The sequence below is a fragment of the Larimichthys crocea genome, chromosome IV (assembly GCF_000972845.2).
Source record: "Larimichthys crocea isolate SSNF chromosome IV, L_crocea_2.0, whole genome shotgun sequence".
Lineage (NCBI taxonomy): Eukaryota > Metazoa > Chordata > Actinopteri > Sciaenidae > Larimichthys > Larimichthys crocea.
This window is the reverse complement of record NC_040014.1, coordinates 4336149-4349976: the sequence shown is the minus strand read 5'-3', so window position 1 is coordinate 4349976 and position 13828 is coordinate 4336149. Positions and strand designations below refer to the sequence as shown.

The 13828-nt window shown below is 39.5% G+C and overlaps 1 protein-coding gene across 2 annotated transcripts in view; it reads left to right on the top strand.

The window, feature by feature from the left end:
* Nucleotides 1–13077, top strand: part of cacna1bb (calcium channel, voltage-dependent, N type, alpha 1B subunit, b) — a 134837-nt gene extending 121760 nt beyond the window's left edge. For both annotated transcript variants that reach the window (XM_019272847.2, XM_019272846.2), the window contains exons 43-52: nucleotides 748–853; nucleotides 982–1089; nucleotides 1712–1821; nucleotides 1949–2133; nucleotides 2972–3101; nucleotides 3216–3326; nucleotides 5357–5395; nucleotides 7653–7914; nucleotides 11542–11765; nucleotides 12043–13077. In XM_019272847.2, the coding sequence (XP_019128392.2) occupies nucleotides 748–853; nucleotides 982–1089; nucleotides 1712–1821; nucleotides 1949–2133; nucleotides 2972–3101; nucleotides 3216–3326; nucleotides 5357–5395; nucleotides 7653–7914; nucleotides 11542–11765; nucleotides 12043–12612 (1845 nt within the window). In that variant the 3' untranslated portion in view covers nucleotides 12613–13077. The remainder of the gene's footprint in view (nucleotides 1–747; nucleotides 854–981; nucleotides 1090–1711; nucleotides 1822–1948; nucleotides 2134–2971; nucleotides 3102–3215; nucleotides 3327–5356; nucleotides 5396–7652; nucleotides 7915–11541; nucleotides 11766–12042) is intronic.
* The last annotated feature ends 751 nt before the right edge of the window (nucleotides 13078–13828 follow it).

The following is a 13828-nucleotide window of genomic DNA, read 5'->3' as shown; positions in this document are numbered from 1 at the left end:
GTTTTGCTTGATAATCGACTTCAACCCTTTAAACTTGAACACAATTAATGTCACTTAGGGATTCAACTGTGATTTGATTGTTTCGACTTTTCAGGTTGACCTCTTCAGTGCAGTGACATATTATTTCTTGCTTTAAGTCAAAGACAAACTACTGAGCTGATTGGAAATGTTTGACTGAAAGAATCTTAATGCAGCTGGTGCTCAGGCCTCCAAGTCATTATTTTCAGAACGAAGATGCGTGTGCATGCTCACAGCATTCACAGCGTTCAGCATCACACGGTAATCATACATCACTTACCTTTTAGCAGAAGTGTGCTATGCTTCTGGTGGATTTGCATTTGTCTCATAGCAACAGCAGCAGCCATAAACAGCACAGAGCTCCTCGTGTTCATCTGTTTGATGCTGTTAGCTTAAAAAAGGTTGTTTATGGTTGATGGTGCATGGCAACATGCTAAATTGAACTCATGTAACAAACAAAAATGCCCCAAAATGCCATTTCCAGCTTCTCAAATGTGAGGATTTGATCTGTTTCGCAGATATTCATCATTGAAAATTAAGTATCTTTGGATTTTGGAAAACTACAAGATTTGTCCACCTGATACATCAGTACCGACAAAATCTAAAATTAACACAACTATCCTTTTCATTTGGCTTGAAGTCATATCCCTAATCCATCCTCCTTTTCCTGAACTATTGATTGTTTGTTTCTGGTTCATGGCTTCTTCTCTTTGCTTCCATTCCTCTCAGCGATTGGTGAAGATGAACATGCCCATTGCAGACGACAACACAGTGCACTTCACCTCCACGCTGATGGCCTTGATTCGCACAGCCCTGGAGATCAAACTGGCATCTGGTGAGAGACTAAAACTACAAAATCCAGAATGCCTTGCAGCAGAATGGCTGATGGCTGCGGTTGAATGTGAATGGCCATGATTGCACTGGTGCAGATTTGATGTGACATGTTTGTGGGCGCATCCACAGGGGTCCTGGCGCAGCATTTGTGCGATGTTGACCTGAAGAGGGAGATAAACCGAGTCTGGCCCAACCTGTCGCAGAAGACTGTCAACCTGCTGGTGACGCCACCTAAATGTGAGACACAGTCACTCGACCTTTTCCTGTTATCTTTTAAATATTTCTTTCAGTATGACTAACCCATCTGGTTATTTGTGCATGTTATTGAGTCCTGAAAGTTTTTTTTCCTAAAATATGAAATGAAATAGAATGTTGAGATTATTCTAGGCCAAATGAACATGTTTCAAGTTCATCAATTTTTCTCATTCATCTTCTTTTGAAGATACTGACACTCATTATAGGTATTTCTTTACACAATTTAAGTTCAATAATTCATTGTGCAATAATAGATTAAAATTGGTAAGACAGAGATTTCTCTCTCTATCACATTAATGTACTGATCCCAAAAGCCTCTAGATTCTCAGAGTAAGTTAAAGGTGGTGCTTAAATCATTGTCAATACAAATAAACACATTTTACTCATTTTTAGTTGAATAGCTTGAACACAAATGACTTGATAAAGTGTAGGTTCTACAGTGTTGTCCTTTGCATACTGTTTCATTGCAACATGACAGTACAGCTCCGTTTGCACCCACACTGATCACACACTGTACATGTCGCCCTCTCTGAGTTGCTCATGTGGCGCCATCTACTGTCCAAGGGGAGAATCTGTCTCTCACTCTGCTCTCTCCTCCTTCTAGACAATGAGTTGACTGTGGGGAAAGTCTACGCAGCTCTAATGATCTTTGACTACTATAAGCAAAATCGTGCCAAGAGACTCCAGCAGCAGCAGTCTTCAGGGGGACCTCAGGTAAAACATGAAGAGTGAACATCATGTTGTAAAAACATGTCTATGTAAAAATCTCAGAGATGGAAAAAACTTATCTCAGTGTTATCTAATGACATATTTGTATTTAAAATCTACTTCTGACTTGCAGAGTAAACTGTCGGCGTTATTCCGTCCTGTGTTGCCCCTCACTCACATACTGGAAGTAGAACCACCGTTCCCCAGTCCCAAACAGCCCCTCCCACCCAAGCCTGGGCCAGAGCCAAAGCCAGAGGCACCACCCACCACCATCACCACCACTGCCACTACTGCCACCTCGGTTAACAGGGATACAATGTGAGTGACTATATTCACAGCATAGCTGGAGCAGGTGTTTCATAATATTATCTCTAAGAGCAGATCAATATGTTCCATCATATTTGTGTGAAATATGATTTTCACAAAATGAATCAACTTTTTCCTTAATATTAAATCAAATTAGATTTTTCAAGGCTCTAACAATTGTTACATTTTTACCAGGTAAATGACATTAGAATCTTGATCAATGGTTATTGAAAGTTACTTGTCCTCAGTTTGGGTGTTTTGTTTTGTGACATTGTTAACCTTCCATTGTATTAATACCATACATTCAACACATGATGGTTTTTCACATGATTTTGTCAGAAATTATATGTTACAATAAGTAGATTCAGATTACCTAGGAACAAGAGTTAAATGTCCTACAGGTGTCATCAAAAACTGTAAGTGCATCCTTTCCCCCAAAAAAAAACAACAGCTACAAGTGTGTTTCAATTCTGTAGCTACCAGTATTAGTGTTCAGGTTAGAGTGGTGTGTCATGTGGTGTAGAAATGTCTGAGCCATGCTATGAAAACAGCAGCCACATTAACACTTTATCAGCAGAAACAGCATTATATCTAAAACAAAGAGAGAGAGAAGGAAACTTTTAGCCAAATTTTAATTTAACGTCATCACGTCCACTTTCCTTTTCATTGCCACATTCTACAAAGCAATCTGCAGTTGCTTAGTATAATTAGTCACTGTGAGTTTTACATTATTGTTGGGAAAGAAACCGGTGAAGACTTTCAAATCCATCTCCACTTATCTGGTCCTCTGTAGAGTTTTATTCCAAAAAATATACCTTATCATGCAACATTCTTGTGTGTTTATATACAGACTAAACCATAGAAGTGCCATAAAACATTCCCAGTCCGGAGATGTTTCTCAGGCAGCACAGAGGCCTAAAGGCCGAAGAAAACTACAGAGGGGCCAGTCAGAGGATGTGCCATATTCCACCAGACCTCAGGTACACTGACACCAAGAAAACTCCATTATCTAAATGTCGTCTTACATTTCAACAACGTCTGTGATGTCTGTGTCATCTGTATTACCTCTTACATCCTGTTTCTTCTTCTTTCAGGAACTGGTTGAACTGAAGCAGGTGGAGAACATTTCAGACACAGAAGGATATCCAAGCCAGGAAGGCCACTGCAGAGCAGCTTCTCTGCCCCGACTCAATGCTGAGTATTACGTAAGCTCTACAGTGCCTTTTGTTTTAGTGGTCATAGAAAAAAAAAAATCTGTTTTGTTGTGAGCTGCATTCCTATGCTATGCCAGGCTTGGAAAATGCAGTGATTATATCTTATATACAGACCTTAGATTCTTTTGCAGTGTAAAAGGAAATACAAAATGAGCAAAAGAGCTAAAAAGTGGCTGAGATAGGAGACATTGAAAAAGGGCTGAAAAGGCTGGTGTGAAGCTGAGTGGTAGCCGGTTAGTGAAAGCAGCCGTGAGCAACCAGAAGCAGAGTTGCTTTCTGTCAGTTCACATTAGTTCATCGTGCTGACCCCGACCTCACCAATCCGACAACTTCACATTTACAATGAGGAGGAAATTCAGGATGAATGGACTTACCGAAATGGACAACATACAGTGGATCTGTTGCTTAATAGAATAAGAAACTTGAATTATTGCTGCCTTCAGATGGTATCATGCTGTCATGGTAACCAGCTACATGTTTACCTGTGACTATGAAAACCTGCTTGCAATTTTATCACACAAACACACCCAGTGTAAAACCTAGAATCTCTCCTCTGCCCACATAAACTCCAAAGAGAAACTGTGCATACTTTGATGATGTGCTTGTGAACTGCAGTAATTAAACCCAGCCTCCATGCTGCACCTTAAACCACTTTCAGATCTTTCCTTGAAAGGAATAGGTCAACACTTAGATCAGACGCTTATTTTCTGTCTCAGTTACATGAGAAGATCAATACCACACAATCATCTCTGCGGCAAGTATGGAGCTAGAGCCAAGAAGCAATTAGCCTAGTTTACCATAATACATAGTTAAGAAATGTAAGCATGTAGCTCCCCATAAAACCTGTTTATTTTACATTTCTGTTTTCTATGGATTAAAGAAATAAGAAACAAAGCCAGGCTAGACCTTTCCTTATGTTTTTAGTGTTTATGCTAAGCTAAGATAACCATCTCCTGGCTCTAGCTCGATGTTTACATAAACATAAAAGCATAAGCATAAGCAAATTTCCAAAAATGTTAAACTGTTCCTTTTAAGATTACATAATCTGCAGTCAAAAATGCTTTTAGGGAATAATAAATATTGCATTTTTTCCCCAACATATGCCATTTTAAAAAAATGTTATAAATGCATGCTCACTAATTGCAATAATTATAAAAATATTCATAAACTATTATTATGATGCATTTTACAATGTTCACACTCACCTAATCTCAAGCGTGATCGCAGTAATCCTTTTATTTTTATGATTGTCATTTATTTTCATCCATGTCTAACTTAATTTACTTTTTCACTGTCATACTGTGAGTTACAGTAAGCTGCTCTTGTCTGCTGCATATGGATGTCATGTCAAGATGATTTTTCTGTCCATCATTTCTCTGTTTCCTGAACTGACTCACCTGTCTGATCTTGTCTGTTTAGCTTTGCTGTTTGTCTGTCTCTGTCTTCTTTCTCCCACAACACTTAACATGTGCTTTCCTTCCATTTCTGTTGCATTTTGAACTCTTACTCTCTCTTAAGGCTGGCATTATTCTGCATTTTTGTTATTGTCAGCAAATCTTGTGAAAAGACCAAGACCTAACTAGCTAACCAAGGATGTAATGCTTACAAAAACACTCATATATAATAATTTTATTTCCAATAAAGGCAAAATATTTAGACTGTAGTTGTTATCAAATGTTACTCAAAAATTGATTGTTTTCTGTTTTATTCACACTTGGTAATGATGTTCAGGGTGACTCATTGATGTATTTTTAACAGTTGTTGGGCCACAATGGAGCTCTTTGGCTCAGAAGGAGAACATCTATCAGACTTTGAATACGCAGACAATACTTATTAGTCAGAACAGCACATTTGTAGTTTGGGTCTTTTCAGTTGATTTATTGACTATAAGAACATGCAGAATTTCACCAGTCTTATGCTTCTTGAGTCTCTCCTCTCCTCTTCTGTTCTCCCTTTCTCCTAATTTCAATGCCCACTGCTAATGTTTTGCCCACCTCCCTCTTGTGTGTGCTGTCTGATAGCGGAGCCACCCTCGCCACGCCCCTGGGACCCACCTGGCAGTATGTACCACCTGTTGTGCCACCTCTCTCTTTCTCTTCTCCTCCTCTTTCTCCTCGTCTTCTCCTTCTTTTTCTTCTCCTTCTTCTTCTTCTTCTTCTTCTTTTCTCATGTCTGTGTTTGCCTCCATGTGTTCCTCTCATCTCAGTGCATAGTCCATCATGGACAAAGTGACCCTCCTACATATACAGTATACACTGGTCATTCCCTGAAATTCCTGATAGTCACATTACATGCAACACGCAAATTTACATTATCCACCAAACATTACCATCCCTGGAAAAGTATCCAGTGTATTCGGGTTATGTCAAGCACTCTGTCCTGCTTTTTAGCCATAACCTACAGCAGTGCAGTACTACACTTGGGTTAAAATGTGGTTGTGTGTATGTGAGTGTCGTTATGTAGTAATGTAGCAGTGCAGTAGTGTGTAGTTTATTTGTGCAGTAGTGTGTGATTGTGGAACAAGGCAGGGACAGTGCTGCTGCTTCCTTTCTTCCTTTCTGAAATAACTCTTTTCTTTCGACTACGCCACAAAATCCATCCAACCGTATCTGTCATTTGATGTTACGTTCAGTCTTAAAATCTTATTTTTCATGCGAAAACAAAAGCCAGTGTTGTCTCTGTTCTTTTATTCTTTTACTGACCCTCACTTTAATTCTCTTTCAGTAGTTTGAAAGATATAGGGGGAATGTTTTCTTTCTTAATAATACCATTTCATGGCGTTTATCTAAAAAGTAAGATTTTAAGACTGCATACTAGATAAAGTAACTCAGTAATGTGAATATTTACTGCAATGTTGTGATATCATTGTCTCTGACTGTAGCTACAGGCTAGGCTGTGGGGTAGGAACAAAAGAGAACGGCACAACCACCCTAAATCTGTCTGTGAAAGAGTAATTTATGAAAGTATTCAGAATTCCTTATAACAGCATGAATAGCAGCAGTAGCATAACACCAGCACTCTGTGTTGTATAATCTAAATAAATACTAATACATTTGGAAACTAAAATCTTCAAAAACTTTATACTACTATGCAGTAACCAGCAGGTGGGGTGGTAAGTTAGCTGCTGTTCCAGTTCCCTATCACATCAGTCTGTTACCTGATAGCAGTACTGGTCAGTAAGATAAGAATTAGGTGGGGTGAGTGTCAATGTCCTCAACACATTAGTCAGAGAAGGAATCCCTGAAGAGAACCTGGTTTATAGATTTAAGATTTAAGTAATTCACTACTGTATATTTAAAGCTCAGTAATTTATAATAATGTTCGAAATGATGTGTGAAAGGTTTACTAAGTTTCAGCTCACTGTTTAGCTGTCTGGCCCGAAACTTGTTTTGATTCATTTTAAGGGCTCCCATAGCCTCATTTTTGGATACAGCAAGCGGCTGTTTTGAGTGAAAAAACTCTAAAGGCCACTGTATGCTACCTGCTCAGCATCAAACAACAGATAACAGTGAGTGAACATAGTGGAGCATTTAGCAGCTACAGAGAGATACATTTCATTTAGGCGTTGGTATAGACCAAAACCAGAGAGTGAATATTAGATTTGCATTCATCTGTTGGACAAGCAACAGTTTACAAGCAAGTTTACCTTCATAACTTGCAGATGTAATATGTAATGTAAAGAGTATGAAACAGCTGTTTACTTCTTTCAAAGAAAAAAAAAACAGGCATGACAAGGACATACTGTAGAAAGGCAGATAAACAATGTCAGATGGAAAATGGAAAATATATTACTGGCCACAACCGTAAATACATTATGTCCATTAAAGTCAATGCAAACCAGTAAAATCAAAGATGGCCAACTGTAGTGTACGAGCAGCAGCAGACTCAGTGTTGCCATTTTTTAAGGTAACAGATAGTGAGTATAGAAAACATTATTTGTTGATTAGTGGCATCAAGTGGCGTGTTGGAACACATGAAATATTCCACAAAGGCCAAAGTCAACACCCCACCTCTTCTTTGTTCACTAGCAGAGACGCCTGCTAGCTTACAACTTATGTGAGTCCTGTAACAGTAAGTATCCAAGTTCTGTCACAGCTTTGTGTTTATTCTTCTCAAACTTTATCACATCTGTGCCTGGAGAAGAACAGGTTGAACGGTGATCTTAAGTTAAAAGGTTGCCGTCCACTAGTTGTGTCATTTGTGTGTTGTGGGTATTTTGGTGATCCAGTACAAGTGGTTTGGGTAAATCCACCACAGCCACCCCTCTGCTCTACTTTCCCTCACACCTCTCCACGTCTCGTTCTCTTTCCCTCTCAGCCAATTGTCGACCTCAGTCCTATAAAACGCTCAGCGTCCTCGTTGACACAGCAGCACCACCAGGAGGCCGGCCTGAGGGAGTACAACCTGGAACGGCCCAACTTGGCCCAGTCCTCAACAGGGCCAGGGCAAGTCCAGGGCCAGGACAGAGCCCACCACCATCACCACCACCACCGCTGCCATCGACGCAGGGACAAGGACAAAGACAAGAAGCAGAAGTCCTTGGATAGAGCTACATCAGTGCAACCGTCCAGCACTGTTGGTGAGAAGAAAAACAAATGTTTATTATTTTTTTATTTTATCTTTCATTAAATATACTGGAGGCTGACTATAACACAGAGCATTTGAACACGGTAAATTCTAAAGGTCGTGTTTCAATTTCAGTAAGAGATGGGAGCTAACACAGAGGACCGACAACAGCCAATAAATGGACTTATATTCAGTAACTACCTTTTGTAATTCTATATAAAGATAAAACATTTGTAAACTTCTAGACATGATCAGCCAAGCACTGATATTGAATCTCCAACAGCCTCTTTCATATAGCAAAGCATATACCTCTTTTTAAAGATCTTATGTAATGCATCACTTCCTGTCCAGCACTATAGTTTTGCACAGCTTTACTCATAGGGTGTAGACTATGACAAATGAAGAAATACATTTTATATCCTGAATTCAAAAGACACATTTGTTGTTTTTTTTGTGCAAGAGACGAAAGAAATGAAGAAACATTTAATTTGCTTCTATCCTGTTCTTACCGCTTGTTTCCACAGCAGCTGCACTTCACCAATAGTTACACTTTCTCGCTTCTTTGTTAGATTGTCAAGAACTCATATCCAATATTAGTAGTAAAAGTTCACATTTTGCTATAAATATATCATCACAGATTTTATGCAGATGGACAAAGGGGGCATATATTAGGTTGTTGAGAGATTGATTCATTTAACACAGCAAAATGGATTCATATAATACAGTGTATCCACATGGAAAAAATGGAAAACTTGGCATCACTTTAATGGAGAGACAGCAACAGCTTTCCTAGTAGCTCATTTGAATGTCTTAACAGAGCTTCAGAAATTCTTTATAGGATTAAAGTTCCATGATCGGGTTATGTAGGTGAAGGGGTTTCTGTTGCGCGTCAACCAGGGATTTTACATGTCAGGCTTTCCATCTGATTAGCAGAGAGAGTTGTGAGCTCTCAGAGCAAAATCTGCTTTGCTGGGGATTTTGTTTTCTCTTTTTTTCTTTTTTTTCTCCTTTGATCACTCTGACCTGAACAGTTACAATTACAAAGACATAGACTGAGCTCTCCCATAAGACTGCATGAAACATGAAGGAGCTGTGCCACATCAAAAAAGGTTATTTGAAAAAAACTCATACTACCTTCTCACATGCAGTCAATTAACACACACACACACACACACACACACACACACACACACACACACACACACACACACACACACACACACACACATTGTACACTAAACTTCCTCTTTTAGTACTTTTGACATACAAGCAGGGTGCGGCACCAGTCATTGGCTGTTTGTCAAGAATTCCCACTCAAGCTGAACTTTGGGATCATCTGTAAAATTCTCTGAAATAAAATGAGTGACTGGTATTTCATACTAGAATTAGATCATTTGCTTGGAGGCACTAACATAATTGAATTTGACATATTGCATCACTTGCTCTAAAGGACTGTGCTATCACTTTTGAATATGTATTCCTATCAACAAAAGCACATGCTTTTCATTACTGTGTTTAGTACTTTTATTATTATTATTATTATTATTATTATTATTATTATTATTATTATTATTATTATCAAAAGCATTAAATCGGCCAGTGGTATGAGACAGATTTTAAAGTCATCAATCATTAATTTTATTCATATTGTACAAGAGACCCCAGAGTTAGCTAGATTTGAACAGACCTGAGATCTGGTCTGGTTTTAAATGTGAGAAGACAATTAACTAAAGCTTTATTAAATAGAAATGGTAGAATACTGTTCCCTTGTAATGACCATTCTACTGTTTCATATTGTGCACAGTGATAAGTACACAGTGAAACACAATGATAAGCTGCCTCAAGATGTTTTAAGGTAGAGCAAGCAGATAGAGAATGACAGATATCCACAGTCAAGCATAGATGATGCCTGACTGTAAAACTATTTTCCACAGACACAAACATGCTTTGTTCTGATATGACAAATCCACTTTTATCTTTAGTTTTTGTGCCAGTAGCCCCACATGCGGTGTAAAATGAGACTACTATCTGGCCAGGTTTTACAAGATTTGACAATTTCAATACCATTCAGTGTGTGGATGGCAGGGTGATGTGAACTCAAATAATGGTTACTTGAGAATAAAACACAGTTTGTCTTGTCTGCATCCAGCACAAGCTTGACATACACAAGTGTAAAAGTCGGATGGCTATCTGGACATAGTTTGAGATGAAGAAAGACCGAAATGCATATATAGATAGTAAAGAACCCAGCACAGAACCTTGTGGTACCTCCTTGTTTATCCCAAAGGTGGTTGGCTTGAGTCCATCAACACAGATTGCCTTTGTCTATCAGACGAATATGTATGAAATTAGCTCTGAGCAAAAACATCTGAACTCATGTTGGTGCAATCAAGGACACACAGACACCTCAAGTTTCAAAGACCAGTTTATTTCACTTACACACATAATCCTTTTCACACCTTCCCTGTTTGCTTGTTGTTTCTTCTCTGGATTAGATTTTATGACAAATTTTATTGATGTTTATTGTGTCTGGAAGCAACAACAACATAAATTAGGCTAACAACAAATGCAGAAATGTGATTTTAAGTGAGTTCCAAGTCTTTGCAAGTTGACTTTCACTGTATGGAAAATCAGCAAGATTTGGAGGCTGATTAATGCAGCTCAATACTTAGTCAGTACGCAGGCCTTTGTTTGCCATCAGGCGTCGTCTGCTGGAGCGATTAGAGACAAAGACCTGGTGGCAGGGTGATTTTGTGTTAACACTGGAGGGCAGCAGCTGGGCTTTATTGCTGAGATAAAAGGCCACAGTGGACAGGTCCAGCGCAAGGATTTATGGGTACCTCTTGGTGAGATAGCAGAACATCCAGCAACCCTCTGTACATCAGAAACTGCATGAGAGTTAAGGAGAGTTTTGCCCCTCAAAGCTTGTCATTCTCAAGGCAGATCTGACACATCACAACGATGAATAGGCCTCTGTTTTTCTGTCATCGCTGTTTTAATCTGAAAACTGGAATTGTTCCAGCACTGAAGAAAGTAATTTCACCACAGTGCTTCACTTTATACCACACAACCAAGGTCTAGAAAGGACTATGTGCACACACACACACACGCCATTTGCCTTTTAATTAGAGGTGTAATAGAAATATCGTGGAATAAACTTCACAATGTAAAAATATAAATATACATCTTGTAAAACTAAAAAAAATGGATCAAAATATCAGCTAAATCAGTTGGCTGATACAAGATAATAATCTAGCTGAATTTAAATATAATATGAAGTGATTTTTTTTTTTTTCACTTTGACCCCAGGAGTGTTTTCAGTCCTCATCTTTTCAATTAGACTCAAACCTTTAGTTGTCCCTGTAAGGGCCATTACTCATCAATGTTGATGTTTTCATGTCATGACCATACTGCATGGTTTACTAGTTTTCTCCATTTTAATAATGAAGATAATTGCTTAATTTACTCATAGAGCAATGGGCCTTGCAACATATGAGTCACAAAGCATTCTTTTTGTTTCTACAATGTGAAATATGAATTCAGACAGATTGAATATTTGAATTATTCTAAATTCAAAAGTGATGAATAGATGATAAAAGTGACAGCTGAACTGTGCACTGTGTTGACTATCATCCTTCAGGTTCCTTTACCGACCCTTCAGCTGAAGGCATGTCCAGAGAACGAGCGAGGGAGCGGGACCGCAGCCGGCCTCATGAGAGAAGGCACCACTCCTCAGCAGGAGAGAAGCAGCGCTACTACTCTTGCGAGCGCTACGGCAGCAGGGAGCAGTGTCACACCAAGTCAGCTGGTCCCAGTCGATCCACATCCCCCGGAGAGGGACAGGATGCTGGTTTGCTTAAACAGGTAAGTTACCTGACATATGTGGTTTAGAACTTAACAGCTACTTTGCCCTGGACACCCTGTACTATGTATGTATTTGTGACATTTGTTCCATTGCTTTGGCCCTTTACTCCAGCACACTGGATTGTGTTGGCTGAAAACAATAGGAGAATTGTCGCCCTTTTTCTTTCACTGCCTCGGAATTGTAGGACAAAGATTAATTTCCACATTTTTTTCTATACTCTGTAATTAACTTCCTATTAAACCACTTTATATTTTTATATATTATCTGTTTCCTCAGCACGGTAGCAGTGTGGTTAAAGGTGGCCTTGTAATGCTCCCCTCTGGTTCGAGTACTCCGGGCCGCAGTCGCAGGCAGCTCCCTCAGACGCCCCTCACTCCTCGTCCTGCTGTGGCCTATAAAACTGCCAACTCCTCACCTCTCCCGTCCGGGGCCAGCACCACTATGACAGGGCATCAGACTCACTTCCGCCGTGGCCTTTCAGAGCATGATCGCTTATTCGGGGGCCTCGACGAGTCCCCGATGCCCATCACCCGCATTGGCTCGGACCCTAATTTAAACCGGCAGTCACAGGTCACTTCTCAACAAGCCCTCCTTGAAGATACAGAGGACTTCCATGACACTGTAAGCAGCCATGGAGAGGGACTCTCTGCCAGAACCACTGCCTCCTCTACAGCTTCAGCTTCACATGGAACTGCTGCTGCACCCGTCTCAGTGCCCGCCACACACAGCCGGGCAGGAGTGGTGCCTAATGGGTACCACTTCACAGTCGGGGTCAACTCTGCGTCTGGGCCTGGGAGCCGAGACACAGGAAGACTCAGGGAGAGGGACGAAGAGGACTGGTGCTAACATGGACGAAAGCTGAGGACGTTGTACAGCACTCATGTCAGCTCCAATGAGCTGACAGGAAGTTAACGGATTAATAGAGAAGGAAAGCTGTTAAGTAAAAAGCCAGTGAAAAGTGCTATAAAAGGGGATCAGAAATCATTCCAGCTTTGTCTTGTTACTCTCCTTTTTTATACAAAAAACTGTTTAAGGGAAAAAAAAGACACCGATGACTTTTTCTACTCCCTTTACTTGCACTGAAATTATAGCACATGTGAAGACCCTTAAGTATTTTGCCTTGGCCAGTAAAATCAGTGTTGGAGCAGAAGACAAAAGCCAAAAGTGAAATTATGAACTGTGTTTCAGACAGATCTGAATGCCTCATTCCTGGTATTTTTATGACTGCTCGCAACACTGTTTTTATTTTTGTATGTTTCATTTTGTTTATGTTTGCCATGTAGGTGAGAGAAGAGTTTCAACTTGATCATATTGATGCTACCACCAAATTATTTTCCTCTCTTTTGTGTTTTTTTTTTTTTTCTGTCATCAGCTTCAGAGTTATCACTGAATTCTGAACAAATTGATTTAGGTCTTAAACTTCTGCCATGACACCTAACAAACATAGTGAGTGATGTGACAAAAATCAAACAATAGAACAGGTCTTGAGCCGAGTTTTCAAATCACATTTTTTGTAAATTGTACCAGATGTAAATTTTTTGAGTGCACGTAGGGACTAGATATCTCTTTTTTGACGTCATGTGGCTAAATACTAAGTGCCTCGTTTTTCAAGATGTATTAAGATGCAGTCTGGTCAACTGGACTTGAGTAATACAGTAGAGATGTAAGTATGTACACAGCTGAAAAAAAGTGTAGAGAACAAAGTTTAAATCTGGTATAATGGACAGAATGCAAAAAAGAAAAAAAAAAGACTTATTTGTACTGAATCTTGTGGTAGGTAAGTCAGAATAACAGATCCAAAGTAAGCAATGTAGTGCATGCCGGGGTCTTGAACTTGTCAAAAAATAGCGTCTGTACTTTTGCTTAAGGATGTGTGGTAAGCATTTGCCTTTCTCTTTCAGATATACTGCCAGACAGTTGTTCGAAATGGTCTCTGAATGGAGAAAAGTGCCATTTTTTTTATTTCTGATCAACAAAAATGTCTCATATTCAAAAACACTTCTCAAGCTTACAGTATCTCATCTCTGCCATAGCTCCCAAATATTATACGTTTCCTGTCTTG